The sequence below is a fragment of the Protopterus annectens genome, chromosome 6.part0, assembly GCF_019279795.1.
Source record: "Protopterus annectens isolate FY-2018-M chromosome 6.part0, PAN1.0, whole genome shotgun sequence".
NCBI classification, from domain to species: domain Eukaryota; kingdom Metazoa; phylum Chordata; order Ceratodontiformes; family Protopteridae; genus Protopterus; species Protopterus annectens.
In genome coordinates this window covers 1,197,941,602-1,197,961,437 of record NC_056737.1, presented here as the reverse complement: position 1 = coordinate 1,197,961,437, position 19,836 = coordinate 1,197,941,602, and the positions used below count along the sequence as shown (strand labels likewise).

The 19,836-nt window shown below is 43.5% G+C and overlaps 1 protein-coding gene across 1 annotated transcript in view; it reads right to left on the bottom strand.

The window, feature by feature from the left end:
* Window positions 1-3,551: 3,551 nt before the first annotated feature.
* LOC122803969 (arachidonate 12-lipoxygenase, 12R-type-like) overlaps window positions 3,552-19,836 on the bottom strand; it is a 250,347-nt gene continuing 234,062 nt past the window's right edge. The window contains exons 4-5 of the mRNA XM_044073647.1: window positions 4,257-4,307; window positions 3,552-3,559 (exon numbers count right to left, since the gene is read on the bottom strand). Coding sequence (XP_043929582.1) covers window positions 3,552-3,559; window positions 4,257-4,307 — 59 coding nt within the window. The remainder of the gene's footprint in view (window positions 3,560-4,256; window positions 4,308-19,836) is intronic.

Genomic DNA, 19,836 nt, shown 5'->3' with positions numbered 1-19,836 from the left:
GTCATAAACAAACTATACAATAGAAGGAGGAAGCTACTACATGATAGAGCAAAATCCCAAAAAGGGAAGGCATCTCTGATCAGTATTAGCAAAAAACTACGGGCACTCATAAAATCGTCTAAGGCCAGCTTCGAGAGAAAAATTGCACAGGACACTAAGGATAATCACAAGGCTTTCTTTAGTTATGTTAGGAACCTGGGTGGGAATTCCCAGATATGCTCAGAATTAGTCCAAAATGACAAAAATACACGAGCCCACAGACATTGCCAACATCCTAGCTGACAGGTTCAGTGCAAACTTCTCCCCTCTCCCCACCAAAAGGGCAAATATCTATCCCAACAGAGTGCTGCCCCTGACATCTCAGATGCTCAGGTAAGAGCCGCCTCTCCAAAGCAAAAACACAGCATCAACGGGACCAGATCGTGTCCTCGGCTGCATTCTACATGAACTCCAAGAAGAGCTAAACCCAAACATAAAACTACTGTTCAATCTTAGCCTTACTACAGGATATGTACCCAAAGAGTGGCGTACAGCAACAGTGGTCCCTCTCCACAAAGGTGGTGCCTCAACGGATCCTGGAAACTATCGCCCCATAAGCCTGACTAGCTTGGTCTGCAAAGCTATGGAAAGGATCATCATGGACCTCATAAATAAAGATATTGGGGACCTACAGACACTGGATCCTACCCAGTTTGGCTTTGTTAAGGGCAGATCCTGCCTCTTAAACCTGGTTGATTCCTTTGAAACAGTCACCAAGGCCATTGACGAGGGAAGGTGGTCCACACAGCCTACCTGGACCTCACAAAAGCCTTTGATACAATACCCCACTCGGGCATTATAGATAAGCTCACCAGCTTAAATATAAACCCCTATGTCACTAGATGGGTTGCAAACTGGCTCAAGGACAGAACCCACATGGTTAGAATTGCTGGAGCCATGTCAGACTCCAAACCAGTTACAAGTGGCATCCCACAAGGCTCAGTCCTGGGACCTCTCTTGTTCGGTATATATTTCTCGGTGGTACAGGCCAACACGGAAGGACTGTGGCTGACCAAGTTCGCAGATGACTGCAAACTGGGCACCATAATCAACTCTCCAGCCGACACAAGCATCCTCCAAAAGGGCCTCATAGAAACAGACAACTGGTGCCAGAGCCATGGCCTCAAGCTAAACGCCAAAAGTGTATAGTCATCCCTTTGGCAAAACAAAGTGCCCACAAATTACCACATAGGTGGTAATCCATTAAGTACAGAAGAAGTCATTAGGGACCTGGGGACCCAAGTTGATAGCAATCTCTCATTTGACAACCACGTGGCCAAAGTGGTTAGAAAAACATTTTATATAGCCCACCTAATCATGAAGGGATTCACATCTAGATCAGGGGAGGTCATCGTACCTCTTTACTCATCCCTCATCAGGCCCATAATTGAGTACAATGCCCCTTTTGGGATGTACCTTACCAGACACCTGCAGCAACTGGAAAGACCCCAAAAGTACCTCACCAAGAGGATCAAAGGGCTCAAACAGATGCCATATGCTGCCCGGTTAAAGAAACTCCAGCTCTACTCAGTGGCATACCGCCTGCTCAGAGGCGATCTGTGCCTGACGTATAAAGCCATGTCCAACCCAGAATTAATGGACATGCTGCACCTCAGAAAATCCAAATCCCATCGAGCTACGCGCTCGAGAGACTTGAACCTCAGCACTGAAATAAATAGGACATGCTGGAGGGACAGATTCATAACTCAGAGGCTCCCTTCACTCTGGAATAAAATCCCAGTCCAGGTTAGGCAGAGTCCCACATTGACTCTCTTCAAGAGGAATCTTGATGAGTGGATGGGAGATCGTAGGTTTACCCCCGCTATCACTTCTGTGTCACTGTTAGACAGAGGCACAGTATACTAACCTCAAAAAAGGCATAGCAAAATTAATTTAAAATGGGTGGCGAAAGCCAAACACACTCTGGCTAGGCTTATAAATGCCCTAGGGCAGATAGCCTAGTATGAACCTATGAACCTATGAACCTATGAATATCCCTTACTACTGTGTTGACTCTTAAGGGTGTTTTATTGATTGAGTAATTGTTTGCATTGACACCTTCCTAAAGGGTATTATAATGCATTCTTTAGCATTGCATTTTAAGCCATGGTTTTGGCACCGGTAATTTGTCTGTGTTAAACATACTTGCAAGATATTTGTGTCTTGGGGACTCAATAATAGCTCCCAATTTCATAGCCATGTGTGAACTTGGTGAGCCAGAGGCCTTTAACATTAGCCTTGACTTCCAAAAAGTAGATGCCAAATAGGACCAGGTTCAGCAATGAACCCTAGCATACTTAACTGCTGACTGATCACTTGGTGGAGGTGGTCTCACTGATCCTGACTTCTTGAGTCCTGTCTAACACCCAGACAGCAAACAAGGGAGCTATTTAAGGGTTTATGCCTAGCTCAAACAGCTTGTCAGCAATGCTTGAGTGGGGTATTGTACTGACTTAGCCAGGTCAAGATATGCAGTTTGCACTATTTCACCCTCATCCATTGTCTTGCTGACCATCTCAAAGAAGTCTAAAATGTTAAGTAGTCATGACCTTTCCTTAAGCCAGATTGGGATGGGTCCAACATCTGTAGGTTGCCAATGTCTTTGTTGTCATTTCCATGATCATTCCATGGTTTGCATATTATACTTGTTGGACTGATGAGTCTGTAGTTCCATGGGGTGGTTGATGGTCCACCATTGTGGAGGGGAATGACTGTTGCAGTCCACCCTTGTCAAGGGGCATCACTGTGGTGGTGTGCAAAGATTCAGGGTCATAACCTGTAGCTAAGCTGATATTAAAAAAACTTAAGAGAATCAGCAGGGGCACACTTGGCACTGCTTATCAGACAACCCAGGATATTGACAGTAACCTACAGATGCAGTATTTTTGGTTTTTGATAGAGTCTTAAAGACATGACTTTAGGTGATGATGGGAGGATTGAATCCAGAATGATGAGTGGTGATGACAGTTTCAGGAGAAAAGGTTTGTTTGGTAGTATGTTTGTAATATCCTCCAGTTCTCCTTGGGAGGCACCATCGTGGAAAGCTCAGAGCAGTGACATGAATTACTTCTTAGTTTTCTAACATAAATGAAGAAGGGCTTGCAGTCGGCACTTTCTATCAGTGGCTAATTTAATTTCAGGGAATGCTTTGTTGCCCTTAATAGCTCCCTTCAGCTTCTTAGTGGGGTTTTTATATTATCTTAGTGATGAAGGGTTCTGACCTTAAAGAGTACTTTGATCAGTTTCTTCTTTTTGTTGTAAACTTTGCTTATATTATATATTATATTACAATGAGAGCAGGCTGTTAGCAGGTGTTTTTGAATCTGGTACACATAGTAAGCCTGTTTCTAGATAGGCTTTAAAATGAAGTAAGCCACTTACAATGAAAGCAAATCTTTTGGAATCTAGACCCTTGTGTTTTTCCCCTTGGAATTGAATATATGTATTTAAAATGGTTTACTATCAGAATGTTGAATGACAACTGAATTGGTTGAATGCACTATAGTGAATGATCAAAATGCTGAAATAAAAATAGTCCAAACTCAAAATGTTGAAATTATCGAATTTTCTCATTTCTGCACTGTAATGCGATCTCAGAGTTGATATATTTAAGTAGGGGGTGTGTGGGGGGCACAGCCCCCCACATGGGGGGGTGCAGGGGGGATGTAGCCCCCCCTGCAAAATAGTAGAGTTGATCTCATTGCTTTTTCAATGTAATGATTGTAGACGTTTTGACAATTCAATGTTTTGGGTTGGGATCTTATTTTTCGACCAAATGATAATTAGACATTTTGTCATTCAATATTATGATGGTAAACCATTTAAAACAATACAACTGCTTTACCACTGCAAGCCTAATGTGTACATTGGCGACTTCATCTTTTACATTAGTTTGACATCAGAGTACACATGAAATCATCTGAAATGTTAGGCAGGCACTCCACCTCCAAGGGCTATGACAGCATAGTCCAGAGATGCAAAGTGCCATGCTCCATGGTTACTAGATATCCATGTTACAGAAGAAATTACCCTCTGCATTAGAGTTACACCCCCCCCAAGTTCTTCTTAAGGTATCACAATTTTTAAGTTTTTGGCTTCTGTAGACTGAACCATGTAGCTGCCATGTATAAATAATTACCTGTGTTACTGGCTTTATTATAAGAGTTCAGTATGTTTTAAAAAGCAACACACTACAAAAACAGAAATGGACTACTTACCAAGATTTATGTTTTGTAATGCTTCCAATAAACCTTCACGTATTTCTTGAACTGTGTAATTGAAAAACATTTATAAGTAAAGCATTTCAATGCATGTTTGTGGAACAGTTAAACTTACAAATCATTCGCTTACACCACACAATGTAAGGGCTGTTTTAATATATATTTATAAAATGATTGGTATTATTACTTTTCTATTAGTGTAGTCCTTCATTTACAAATATTCTTTGTTGATTAAATTTGACAGTGTCATTCCTGTTAAGCACATTTCAGGTGTGAATATAACTTCCTAATAATAATACATTATTACTTAATTCTGTTACAGTGTAATACTGCTGTGTAGCAGAAATAATAAATTTTAACCCCTTAATCATATGTTAACTGGCTCACCAGGCTGAACAAGGAGAAGGTCATGGTGAGCTGCCTGTCGGGCGCTAGGATCCGCCACATAACACAAGCACTCAGGTCACTCCAAGGCAAGTACAAATATGACTTAGTCATTGTCCATGCTGGTGTGAATGACCTGAGATGTACCTCCCTGGACTACATGAAAAGAGACATAGAGAAGCTCTCTGAGCATGTAGCCCAGGCCGGTATGACCCTGACCTTGAGTAGCATCTTACCTTCACCATGAATGATGCCACAATATGAAGACAAGATGATCAATTTCAACAATTGCTTAAGTATTGGTGTCATTCAAAGGGGATCCAATGCCTGTCAGCCTGGGATGACATGCTTGACAAGCCACGATGCTTCGCTAGGGATGGCTTGCACCTATCACCCCTGGGCTTTTGGATATTGGCAAAGGCTCTTGCTACCCCCATAGTGCCTTTTTTCGGCAAGGCTCAAAAGACAAACCCACCTCCATAGGTATCACAAGGGAGAAGAAACTAAGAGTAATGCTACTCAATGCCAGAAGTCTAAACCTCAAGATGCATGCACTCAAAACTCTCCTTAGCATGGAGAACATTGATATCTGTGCAGTAACAGAAACCTGGTTCAAGGCTCCAGAGAGCACCCCAGCACTACCAGGTTATACCTCATACCATGCTTTTCGGCCCCAAAACTTGGACCGAACCATAAAAGGAGGGGGAGTATCGATATTCGTCAAAGATACCCACACCTCCAGGTTGGTGGCACAGCACGAAGCATCAGAGACTATCCATGTGCAACTAACAGTGGATAAAACTGCCTTCCAGTTTATAGCCTGCTACAGACCACCCTCCCAAACCCAGGAACTCCACTCGGCCTTCCTGAGAACACTGGAAAATATGAAGGTCTCTCCAAACACCATTATATTGGGCGACTTCAACTACCCAAACATAGACTGGGAGCATTACTCTAGCTCCAACACCCTAGCCCAAAGGTTCCTAGAATTTATAAACTCAAATGCTATGGAACAACTTGTTACCACTCCCACAAGAGGGGAAAACATACTGGACCTGATCACCAACATGGGGACTCTATGCTCCAGACCAGAAGTGTATCCCTCACTGGTAAGATCAGACCATAAACTAATCTCACTGGATATTCACATCCCGACCCCACCTCCTGCCCAGAAAACAACAGTGAAAAACTTCTCTAAAGCAAATTTCACACTCCTCAAAACTGAGGTGGAATCCTTCAAAGCCCCCGGGCCTGTGGAAAATACTACCCAAACCACAGAATCCTTTATAAATGCATTCTATGAACACCTTCAGGAATGCATGGATCATGCAATCCCAAATAAAACCAAGACCCAATCCTCCAAAGGCAGACGTCCTGTCTGGTGGACCCCAGCCATAAACAAACTATACAATAGCAGGAGGAAGCTACTACATGAGAGCAAAATCCCAAAAAGGGAAGGCATCTCTGATCAGTATTAGCAAAAACTATGGGCACTCATAAAATCGTCTAAGGCCAGCTTCGAGATAAAAATTACACAGGACACTAAGGATAATCACAAGGCTTTCTTTAGTTATGTTAGGAACCTGGGTAGGAATTCCCAGATATGCTCAGAATTAGTCCAAAATGACAAAAAATACACCAAACCCACAGACATTGCCAACATCCTAGCTGACAGGTTCAGTGCAAACTCCCCCCCCCTCCTCATCAAAAGGGCAAATATCTATCCCAGAAGAGTGCTGCCCCTGTGACATCTCAAATGCTCAGGTAAGAGCCGCCCTCTCCAAAGCAAAAAACACAGCATCAATGGGACCAGACGGTGTCCCGGGCTGTGTCCTACATGAACTCCAAGAAGAGCTAAACCCAAACATAAAACTACTGTTCAATCTCAGCCTTACTACAGGATATGTACCCAAAGATGGCGTACAGCAATGGTGGTCCCTCTCCACAAAGGTGGTGCCTCAATGGATCCTGGAAACTATCGCCCCATAAGCCTGACCAGCTTGGTCTGCAAAGCTATGGAAGGGATCATCATGGACCTTATAAATAAAGATATTGGGGACCTACAGACACTGGATCCTACCCAGTTCGGCTTTGTTAAGGGCAGATCCTGCCTCTTAAATCTGGTCGATTTCTTTGAAACAATCACCAAGGCCAGTGACGAGGGGAAGGTGGTCCACACAGCCTACCTGGACCTCGCAAAAGCCTTCGATACAATACCCCACTTGGGCATTATAGATAAGCTCAGAGGCTTAAATATAAACCCCTGTGTCACTAGATGGGCTGCAAACTGGCTCAAGGACAGAACCCACATGGTTAGAATTGCTGGAGCCATGTCAGACTCCAAACCAGTTATAAGTGGCGTCCCACAAGGCTCAGTCCTGGGTCCTCTCTTGTTCGGTATATACTTCTCAGAGGTACAGGCCAACACGGAAGGACTGTGGCTGACCAAGTTCGCAGATGACTGCAAACTGGGCGCCATAATCGACTCTCCAGCCGACACAAGCATCCTCCAAAAGGGCCTCATAGAAACAGACAACTGGTGCCAGAGCCATGGCCTCAAGCTAAACGCCAAAAAGTGTATAGTAAACCCCTCTGGCAAAAACAAAGTGCCCCCAAATTACCACATAAGTGGTAATGCATTAAGTACGGAAGAAGTAATTAGGGACCTGGGGACCCAAGTTGATAGCAATCTCTCATTTGACAACCACGTGGCCAAAGTTGTTAGAAAAACATTTTATATAGCCCACCTAATCATGAAGGGATTCACATCTAGATCAGGGGAGGTCATCGTACCTCTTTACTCATCCCTCATCAGGCCCATAATTGAGTGCAATGCCCCTTTTGGGATGTACCTTACCAGACAACTGCAGTAACTGGAAAGACCCCAAAAGTACCTCACCAAGAGGATCAAAGGGCTCAAACAGATGCCATATGCTGCCCGGTTAAAGAAACTCCAGCTCTACTCAGTGGCATACCGCCTGCTCAGAGGCGACCTGTGCCTGACATATAAAGCCATGTCCAACCCGGAATTAATGGACATGCTGCACCTCAGAAAATCCAAATCCCATTGAGCTATGCGCTCGAGACTTGAACCTCAGCACTGAAATAAATAGGACATGCTGGAGGGACAGATTCATAACCTAGAGGCTCCCTTCACTCCGGAATAAAATTCCAGTCCAGGTTAGGCAGAGTCCCTCATTGACTCTCTTCAAGAGGAATCTTGATGAGTGGATGGGAGATCGTAGGTTTACCCTGGGTATCACTTCTGTGTCACTGTTAGACAGAGGCACAATATACTAACCTCAAAAAAGGGCATAGCAAAATTAATTTAAAATGGGTGGTGAAAGCCAAACACACTCTGGCTAGGCTTATAAATGCCCTAGGGCAGATAGCCTAGTATGAACCTATGAACCTAATACATCAACATTCCTGTTAAGCACATTTCAGCTGTGAATATAACTCCCTAATAATATACATTGTTACTTAATTCTGTTACAGTGTAATAACTGCTGTATAACAGAAACCATCCATTTTAATTCATTAGTCATATGTTAACTGGCTATAGAGTACATTAACATTCTCGTTAAGCACATTTCAGCTGTGAATATAACTTCCTAATAATATACATTGTTACTTAATTATGTTATAGTGTAATACTACTGTATAACAAAAATAATTCATTTTAACCCATTAATCATATGTTAACTGGCTACAGAATACATTAACATTCCTGTTAAGCACATTTCAGCTGTGAATATACCTTCCTAATAATATACATTATTACTTAATTCTGTTACAGTATAATACTGCTGTATAATAGAAATAATCCATTTTAACCCATTAATCATATAACTGGTTATAGAATACATTACCATTCCTGTTATCGACATATCGTCTACTCAGAGGCGATCTCTGCTTAACATACAAGGCCATGTCAAACCCTGAGGTGTTGGACATGCTCCACTTAAAGAAATCCAAATCCCTTAGAGCCACATGCTCCAGGGATCTAAACCTTGTCATCAAAATGAACAAAACATGCTGGAGGGATGGGTTCCTGACCCAGAGACTCCCCATACTCTGGAATAGACTGCCTGTACATGTCAAACAGAGCGCCTCCTTGGCCCTCTTCAAAAGGAACCTTGATGATTGGACGGGAGACAGGAAATTCACCCTGGGGATCATGTCAGTCACCCTGCTAGGCAGGGGTCCAGAGAAGTAAATATTGTGGGAAGAAATATCCAGGGAATTGTTATGGCTAGGCTTGTATAGGCCCTAAGGCCGATAGCCTAGTACCAACCTATGAACCTATAATCCATTTTAACCCGTTAATCATATGTTAACTAGCTGCAGAATACATTAGCATTCCTGTTAAGCACATTTCAGCTGTGAACATAACTTCCTAATAATATACAATGTTAAGTTGTCAATCTCGCCTTCATTCTTGCTTGATGGGTTCGGAGCCGATCCCTCGGCTCCTGCACTTGCTAAGCTCGAGAGTCACTTTTACCAGCTCGAGGCAGCCCCATATCCCATGATGCAAGGCGGTAAGTACCCAGATCTCGTTTGCCGCTTCGCTTAGGAGGTCTTCTTTTTACCAGCTCCTGGTAAGTTCTTCACTTTTGTGATATTTAAGCCCCCTTTTAGTCAAAAACTCCTTTATTGATAGTTTAACTTTATATTTATACCTTTTCTGACAGAAATTCCCTGTCTCCTTTAATTTTTGTTAGTCAATCTTTTCCCTATCCCTTCCCCCCCCTGTTAGGGTGTGTGTGTTGGTTTTTATAGAATACCTTTTTGGTATTTTGTTTTAAGTTAATTTTGACTGGTGTGTGTGTGTGTTGTGTTTCAGCACCATGTCAAAGGAGAGGGTCTCAGGTTTTAAGAAGTGTGACTCGTGCTGTCAGAAGATGTCTCTGACAGACGGTCACACTTCTTGCCTGTATTGTCTGGGCCCTCTTCACCTGCAGGACTCCTGTGCTATTTGTCACTCCTTCAGCCAGAGAGTCCTGCAGGAGAGACGTAACAAGCTGATTCTTAGGGGCCTTCTTAAGCCGGAGGGCTCTCCGCCAAGTCGGCTCCACCAAAATCAGCAAAACCTGCCAAGGCCCAGGCTTCTGTATCTAAGCCTGCGGCCTCGCCTCCGACTGCTGAGTCGAGATCGCTCGGCTGGAGCCGATTCTGGCTTGACAGCCTTCGGCACCGATGGCTATCGGTGCCGAACTGTATTGACCACTTGATGTCGGCCCGATCGGCTCCGACACCCATGTGGCACAGGCATCGGTGTCAGCTCCGATCGGCTCCGACACCGTTACTTTGGTGGCTGTATCGGCTCTGGCTGGAGCCGATACATCGAGACTTCCTGTCGGCTCCGAGAGATCGGCTCCGACAGGATCTATAGTATCGGCTCCGATGGCTCATTCCAGGAAGAGGTCGAGGTCTCCTTCCTTGGAGCCGATACTTTCGGCCCGCTTCACCTCTTCTATCGAACGGAGCCATCGGAGCCGATCTTCAAGGTCATCCAGGTTGTCAGATCATGACCTAGAGAGAGTGGTCAGTAGATTACTCAAGTCACAGGTACTGGCCCAAATGTTACACAGTCCGTCTCAGCAGACGACTGTTGGTCCACACCCCGTTACAGTTCCTCCTTCAACTCTACCCCAGAGCTTGGAGTTGGAGTCTTTGGGAATGGTTACTGCTACGGCTGGAGGACGGATACCCCTTCTGTTCCTTCAGCCTCTACTCTTATCTCCTCTTGAGACCTTCCTTAGAGGGATTCGTGGTCGGGCTTCCATGGTCTCCTCCGAGGGGGTGAGTGGCATCGGACCCTTGTCCGACCCCGCTCTTCCCCTTGGAGCCTTGGCCTTGGTGAGCTCGGCTCCGACATCTGCCTCGGAGACTTCCCTTTCGGTGGTCCCTGGAGTTCCTAGTTCTTGAGCGGGTTCTCTCGGACCTGCCTGGGAGGGAGCATTCGAGGTGATGAAGAGTGTACTGGCCGCTGGTATCAGTCAGCAGTCTGTTCCCGTAGCTCCTCCCTCTATAGTACCTGTTGACATCTCTGCCACTTCTCTTGCTACAGGACCCAGAGATCCTCCGCCTCAGGTTTCCCCATTGGGAATTTCCTCTTCCGAGGATTCTCCTGATGTTTCGGGAGATCCTCCTAGGAAGAGGACTTGTAAGAGGAAGCATGTAGACTCCCCGAGTCTGTCACCGGATACTGACTTTGATGAGTCAGAGGATCCCCTAGATCCCCTCTGAGGATGTCTCCTTCTCTGACATCCTAGAACTTCTGAAACAGAGGGAAACTGGCCCACCAACAATCCCTCTGAGGATGAGTCAGTATACCTAGAGGCGTTTGGATCTCGGCCCTCCACCTCCTGGGTGTCTCTGCCTTCGACCCCTTATGCAGGTTATTGCACGAAGGCGTGGGCAGCTCCTGACTCTGTAGAGCCAGTCCCTAGGAGGCCTTCAAAATTTATCACTGCCCCAGTGACAAACAATTCCTTACCAAGGGTGTCCCGCTGATGCCATGGTGGCGGCCACCAAAAGGAACTTGCAGATCCTTCCGTGCCCGTCCATCCTCCTAATAAGGACTCTAGGACCATGGACAGGTATGCAAGCGGATGTTTTCCTCAGCGACCTTTGCTATGCGTTCGCTGAATTATCTTTGTCACTTCACCAGACTCCAGAGAGATATCCTGAAGGAGCTGGGAGAAGTAGTTCAGGATCCTACAGCTGCAGGGGCTCAAGAAAAGATTGCTTCGCAGCTAGGAACCCTCAATTCCATTGCTAACTCCTCCATGCGGCTAATATCTTATGCTGCGGATGGGCGGTAGAGCCGCAGGTACAGGTGTGGCTCTTAGACGCCAAGCCTGGATGCGGCTATGTGATTTTGCGGATCCCTTTAAGGTGTCCTTCACAAATTCTCCCTTTGATGGGTCAGCTTTGTTTGGCCCTCAGGTGAAGGAAACCTTGACCAGGTGCGAGCAGGACGGCAAGACTCTTTCTGCTGTTGGAGTCCGTTTTCTACCCTTCTAGGCCTTATCCCAAAGGACAGAAGGGTGGGAAGATGTGGTTCCGTAAATCCCAAGGAGTCACGCCGGATTCACGTGGTCAGTTTACCCCTAGAGGCAGAGGGGGTAACAACAACAGACGCCGCACTAGAGGCAGAGGGGGTCCGAAGAACCAGGGAAACAGGGAGCCTCTCTCTGATAAGCCCTTTCAGCATCCCTGAGGTGTTGCCCGGCTGTCCCTCCTTGGAGGCAGTCGGGGGAAGATTATCACTGTACCCAGAAGCCTGGCATTCCCTCACTCAAGACAGATGGGTACAGTCGATCATATCCAAGGGTTACATAATTCCTTTCGAGGAAAGTCCCTTCCCCTCATGTTCCCTTCCAGATGTACCACCCGGTCTAAGGGAGATTGCAGAGTCAGAAATCGCAAAACTACTGCAAAAAAGAGCCATTCAGCCAGTTACAATAGACCATTCAGAGCCCGGAATCTACTCAAGGTTCTTTTGGTCCCCAAAGACGGGAGACTGGAGACCAATATTGGATCTCAGCAGACTCAACAAATCTGTCAGGAAGACAAGATTCAATGGTCACTCTTCAGTCAATTCTGCCCTTCTTACAGAAGGACAACTGGATGTGCTCAATAGATCTTCAGGATGCGTACTATCACATCAAAATTCACAGACGCCCCAGGAGATTTCTCCGCTTTCGGCTGGGGTCCAGTCACTTCCAGTTCAGAGCCCTGCCCTTTGGTCTCACTACAGCCCCCAGAGTGTTCACCAAATGCATGGCAGTGGTCACGGCTCACCTGAGACGTCAAGGATTCCAGGTGTTTCCGTATCTCGACGACTGGCTCCTGTCAGCCACCACCAGGCATCAGCTTATTCAAGCCAGGGATTACACAATAGACCTTTGTTCTCATTTAGGCATCTCAATCAACTTCGAAAAGTCATCCTTATCGCCCTGCCAGTCTATTACCTTCATAGGCGCAAACTTAAACACTGTTCGGATGTCAGCTACCCTTACAGAACAAAGACTTTCAGACATTCAGACTCATGTCAGGATCATTCTGGCCAGCAAGAAAATACAGGCCAGAATGGTTCTAAAGGTATTAGGTCTCATGGCTGCGGCCATTACTCTTCTTCCCCTGGCACGATTCTACATGCGCCTCCTTCAGTGGATGCTGTTCACACAGTGGTCATACCAGCAACTTCCAATGCGTCACCAGATTCTGGTGACACAGACATGCAAACAGCATCTTGCTTGGTGGATCACATCGTCTCAGGTTCACCGAGGCAGGTGCTTTGTACCTCCGTCCCCGATAGCCACTGTCACCATGGATGCCTCCCTGATCGGGTGGGGGGGTCATTATCAGGGCAGGATGGTTCATGGGACGTGGCAACCGTTCGAGTACCATCTGCACATAAATGTCCTGGAGATGAGAGCAGTGCTTTTAACGTTGCAAGCCCTCAACGACTTTCTTCCCGTAGGGACAATTGCAGTCCAAACAGACAACATGTCTGTAGTTTGGTATATCAACAAACAAGGTGGAACCAAGTCCTACCCCTTGTGTCGAGAAGCGCTCAGACTTTGGCAATGGGCGATCTCCTCTCATCGGTTTCTGGTAGCAACGCATATCCCTGGGAAAACCAACATTATAGCGGACAGATTGAGCAGAGCTATCCTCATGCCTCACGAGTGGTCTCTCAAGCAGTCTATAGCGGAAGAGATTTTTCTGGAATGGGGTCGTCCATGTTGCGATCTTTTTGCTACTCCCCAAAACAGCAAATGTCCGGACTTCTTCAGCCTCTTCCCTCTATCAGGCCATCCCCCCAGAGACGCTCTGACCCAGGATTGGCCCCAGGGACTTCTTTATGCCTTCCTCCATTTCCTCTGATCCCTCAGGTGATCCAGAAAGCTACCGCTTTGAGAGCCAAATTGATTCTCATTGCCCCTTACTGGCCTCGACAAGTTTGGTTCCCGTTCCTCCATCATCACCTTTTGGTGCAGCCGTGGCATCTGGACCCAGTGCCAGATCTTCTGATTCACCAATCCGGTCAGCTGCACCGGTCAATCCCTTCTCTCAACCTCACAGCATGGTTGCTCCACTTCCTTCCTTAGCCAGGCTTCCTTTGATCTCTAACCCAGTTAGAGACATCATAGTAGCTTCACTAAAATCCTCTACCAGGAGGATTTACACAAGCAAATGGAAACGTTTCTCTTATTGGGCTAAGGCCCAAAATATTGATCCTTTTACTGCCCCTGTTCAGGCAGTTCTGGACTTCTTAGCAGAGATTTTTCATGCAGGCTCCTCTTCTTCCACAGTCAGAGTTCAATTGGCTGCTATCTCCAACTTTCATGTCGGGGTCGCAGATCATAATATTATGTCCCACAGGCTCTGCAGGGCCTTCTTGAAAGGCATTTTTCTACTAAAGCCTCCGATCAGGAATCCTCCTCCTCAGTGGGATCTAAATCTAGTGCTGACATCCTTGATTCTTCCCCCCTTCGAGCCAGCTGTTTCTTGTTCCCTGAAACATCTTTCTTGGAAAACTTTATTCTTAGTGGCTATTACATCTGCCAGGAGGGTGTCTGAACTTCATGCTCTTTTGGTTCGACCCCCCTATTTGGTTTTTCACAAAGACAGAGTATCTTTGAGAACTAACCCAACCTTTTTGCCTAAGGTCGCTTCAAAGAACAATTTGAATCAATCCATTGATCTCCCTGTGTTTTTCCCTAACTATTCAGATAGGGCTGAACAAAAGCTACATTATCTTGATGTCCACCGTCAACTTAGGTATTATTTGGACAGAACAAAAAAATTTAGAAAATCTGATCAACTTTTGTTTCCTATGCGGATAATAAAAAAGGCCTTCCTGTTTCTAAAGTGACCTTGTCCAGATGGCTTTCTTCGGTCATCTCTGAAATTTATACGCTCAGGGGAAAACAGCTGTGCTCAAAACCTAAAGCACATTCAACTAGGAGCTTAGCTACTTCTACAGCTTTTCAAGCTAGACTTCCTTTGGACACTATTTGTGCAGCGCCACTTGGGCCACTCCTCACACTTTTGTTTCCCATTACAAATTGGACTTGGCCTCCAGGGACAGAGCCAGTTTTGGCTCTACAGTCCTCAAGAGTTTGTTCCATTGAGCCACCCAGGATAGAGGTGCTAGGGACGGTCCCATCAAGCAAGAATGAAGGCGAGATTGACAACTTAACATTAAGAAGTTATGTACCTACCATAACGTTCCATGTTAGTTGTCTTCTCGCCTTCTTTCTTCGACCCTCCCTCCTTCCCCCTGGCCTGGACAGACCTTGTATAAGAAACTATTATGCTAAAGACCATTCAGACCTGGTCCTTTTTACATCTGTAAGTTTCTTCTTCCTTTGGGAAGTATTTTATGCTTGGTGCTATTGCCCTTTGTTAACAAACGAGATCTGGGTACTTACTGCCTTGCATCATGGGATATGGGGCTGCCTCGAGCTGGTAAAAGTGACTCTCGAGCTTAGCAAGTGCCGAGTCGGAGCCGAGGGATCGGCTCCGAACCCATCAAGCAAGAAAGAAGGCGAGAGAAGACAACTAACATGGAACGTTATGGTAGGTACATAACTTCTTATTATTACTTAATTCTGTTACAGTGTAATACTGCTGTATAACAGAAATAATTCATTTTTAACCTCTTAACAATATGTTAACTGGCTACAGAATACATTAACATTCCTTTTAATCACAATTCAGCTGTGAATATAACTTCCTAATAATATACATTGTTACTTATTTATGTTACAGTGTAATACTGCTGTATAACATAAATAATCCATGTTAACCCATTAATCATATCTTAACTGGCTTGAGAATACATTAACATTCCTGTTAAACACATTTCAGCTATGAATATAACTTTCTAATATTATACATTGTTACTTAATTCTGTTATAGTGTAATACTGCTGTATAACAGAAATAATCCATTGTAACCCATTAATCATATGTTAACTGGCTACAGAATAAATCAACATTCTTGTTAAGCACATTTCAACTGTGAATATAACTTCCTAATGTTTGTGTCTTACCACTTTTCCCGGTTAGGGGTCGCCACAGCGGAACTCCGGTCCGCTAATGACTGGCAGTAGAGTTTTATGTGCTGGCTTGCCAGGCCTAATGCACAACCTTCAATGAAGTAATGCCCATTCACGCATTTCGCCACACAGAAGATGCTCTAACTGAGAATCGAACGGACAACATCTAATTGTGAGGTGACAATGCTACCGCAGCACCACCACCGCAGCACTTCCTAATAATATACATTATTACTTAATTCTGTTACAGTGTAATACTGCTGTATAACAGATATAATCCATTTTAACCCCTTAACCATATGTTAACCGGCTACAGAATACATTAACATTCCTGTTAATCACATTTCAGCTGTGAATATAACTTCCTAATAATATACATTGTTACTTAATTCTGTTACTGTGTAATACTACTGTATAACAAAAATAATTCATTTTAACCCATTAATCATATGTTAACTGGCTACAGAATACATTAACATTCCTGTTAAGCACATTTCAGCTGTGAATATACCTTCCTAATAATATACATTATTACTTAATTCTGTTACAGTATAATACTGCTGTATAATAGAAATACTCCATTTTAACCCATTAATCATATAACTGGTTATAGAATACATTACCATTCCTGTTAAGCACATTTCAGCTGTGAATATAACTTCCCAATAATATAAACTGTGGTGGTGGTGCTGCAGTAGCATAGTTACCTCGCAGTAAGACGCTGTCCGGTTCGATTCTCAGCTAGAGCGTATTCTGCGTGAAGACATGCATGAATGGGAGTACCTTTGTTGAAGGCTGTGCATCAGGGCTGGTAACTCGGCCCGTAAAAATCAACTACCAATCATTAGCGGACCGGAGTTCCGCTGTGGCGACCCCACAAACAAACTTAATTCTGTTACAATGTAATACTGTTGTATAACAGAAATAATCCATTTTAACCCATTAATCATATGCTAACCGGCCACAGAATAAATCAACATTCCTGTGAAGCACATTTCAGCTATGAATATAACTTTCTAATAATGTACATTATTACTTAATTCTGTTACAGTGTAATACTGCTGTATAACAGAAATAATCCATTTGAACCCCTTCATAATATAACTGGATGAAGAATATATTAACATTTCTTTTAAGCACATTTCAGCTGTGAATATAACTAACTAATATACATTATTACGTGATTATGTTACAGTGTAATACTGCTATATATCAGAAATTATCAATTTTAACCCATTAATCATATGCTAACTGGCTACAGAATACATTAACATTCCTGTTAAGCAAATTTCAGCTGTGAATATAACTTCCTAATAATATACATTGTTAGTTAATTCTGTTACAGTGTAATGCTGCTGTCTAGCATCAATAATCCATTTTAACCCATTAATCATATGTTAACTGGTTACAGAATGCATTAACATTCTTGTTAAGTGCATTTCAGCTGTGAATATAATTTCCTAATAATATACATTATTACTTAATTCTGTTACAGTGTAATACTGCTGTATAACAGAAATAATCCATTTTAGACCATTAATCATATGCTAACCGGCAACATAAAACATTAACATTCATGTTAAGCACATTTCAGCTGTGAATATAACTTCCTAATAATATACATTGTTACTTAATTCTGTTAGAGTGTAATACTGCTGTATAAGAGAAATAATTTATTTTAACCCATTAATTATGTTAACCGGCTACAGAATACATTAGCATTCCTGTTAAGCACATTTCTGGTGTGAATATAACTTCCTAATAATATACATTGGTTCTTAATTCTATTACAGTGTAATACTTCTGTGTAACAGAAATAATCAATTTTAACCTGTTAATCATATGTTAACTGGCTACAGAATACATTAACATTCTTGTTAAGCACATTTCAGGTGTGAATACAACTTCCTAATAATATACATTGTTTCTTAATTCTGTTACAGTGTAATACTGCTGTATAACAGAAATAATCCATTTTAACCCCTTAATCATATGCTAACTGGCTACAGAATACATTAACATGCCTGTTACGTACATTTCAGCTGTGAATATAATGAAATAATATGCATTATTACTTTATTCTGTTACAGTTTAATACTGCTGTATAACAGAAATAATCCATTTTAACCCCTTAATCATGTTAACCAGCTACAGAATTGATTATCATTCCTGTTGTCCACTACAGTGATATGTTTTCAGCAGTACAACTTTGAAAATACAGTATTATCTCTTGCACTTTTTCACATATATGCAGCACACAAGTCCATAGTTAATATTTGTTTAGCACAACTATTAAAATGCAATATTTTCTCTTGCACGTGCTCACGCATACACAGCAGACTGGTGAACAGTTTACATTGATGCATTGTAGCACTTAGTTCTCAGCATAGTTCTTGGTTGATGTGACATCTTTGTTGGATCTTCCCTGGATCTTGATGATTTTTCTGGATGTTTCTATTTTTTTTCCACACCATAAAGATATACTGTAGGCGAATTGGGTAACCTGGCAATCCTCTAATAAGTGTGTGCATGTGTGTGCTTGTGTGTGTGTGTGTGTGTGTGTGTGTGTGTGTGTGTGTGTGTGTGTGTGTGTGTGTGTGTGTGTGTGTGTGTGTGTGTGTGTGTGTGTGTGTGTGTGTGTGTGTGTGTGTGTGTGTCTCTGTGCAGGTGCATGTGTTCATGTATATGTGTGTTTGTCTTCGTGCAAGTCCATGTGTACACGTGTGTGTGTGTGTGTGTGTGTGTGTGTGTGTGTGTGTGTGTGTGTGTGTGTGTTTGTGTGCACCCACATACACATACACACATGCGTTTACATTTTGTGAAAGACTGGCATCCCTTTCAGGAAGTGTTTCTCTGCCTTATGCCCACCATGTTCAAGGATAGACTGTAGCTCTACCTGTGACCCTATATTGGATTAAGCAGATAATCATTGACTGAATGAATGTAAACACATACACCACAACAGGAGTAGCAACAAGTTGTAAATAATTGTAGTATCTCCCGTGTGGTATCTGGAATAGCTAGTTTATATTATGAGAACTAGAAATACACTTCCTCAAACCATCAGATTCATTACAAACTACAGAATTATTACAAAATGAGCAAACTTCTGAGCAGGGAATTTCTGGTTAGAGGCTTATAGTGCCTGCATATTCTAACTGTTTCTTACTGAAATTGGTACACCTTGTTTGCTGTAGCATAGACTAGATCCAGGCCTGCTGAATCTAGCTTTATTTGTATGCTTGTTGTTTGTTTATTTCCCTGAAATGCTAATTCCACCTAAGACGCAGCCTTTTAGCACTTCTGTGGATCCCTAGTGATATCTGCATTGCTTACTGCACTTATTTCCTTGTTTCACTTGAAAGAAAGTTACTGTTTGTCGTTTTTGCATTTAAGCTACCTGTAGCACATTGCATTTAAGTTACCTGGCACTTGCTCACTAAAGCAATTATATAAGTCAGCTCTAAAAAATTAAAAGCACTACACCCTCACAAACTCCCCTTGAGTACCTTGTTCCCCATTGGCCCTTTTTTCAATTATAAAGGAATTCCCAATACTATTCTAGCATGTCCAAAGGTCTGTTGTCAATCTCCTCTCCGGTCCAGCTGGTGAATCTGGGAATCTTGAGGCAATGTTACAACTGCCTCATGTACACAGACAACCCTCTCCTCCTCCCAACAAATTCCAACACATGTGAGAGATGCAACCATATAGCCAAACTGGAGGCTAACCTCTCTCAACTCAGTACTGGCGTAACCAGTCAGGAGGAGAAGGAAACCACACTCACTACAATTCCAGTCTCACATAGACCTACCACGACAACAAACCAAACACATAAACACACAAAAACATACTCAGAGGCTCTAAATAAAAATCTGCCTAAGCAGCAGAGAAATCCAAAGCAGACACCCAAGCAACCGCTACCCCAAAACAAAACACGTGCAACACATAGCTCACAAAGCCAGTGTGCCGAACAGTCACAGCCCTTAAGGCTAAACAACACACCTGATACACTTATAATAGGTGACTCTATCATCAGGCACACAGACGTCCGCTCACCAGGCTGAACAAGGAGAAGGTCACGGTGAGCTGCCTGTCGGGCGCTAGGAT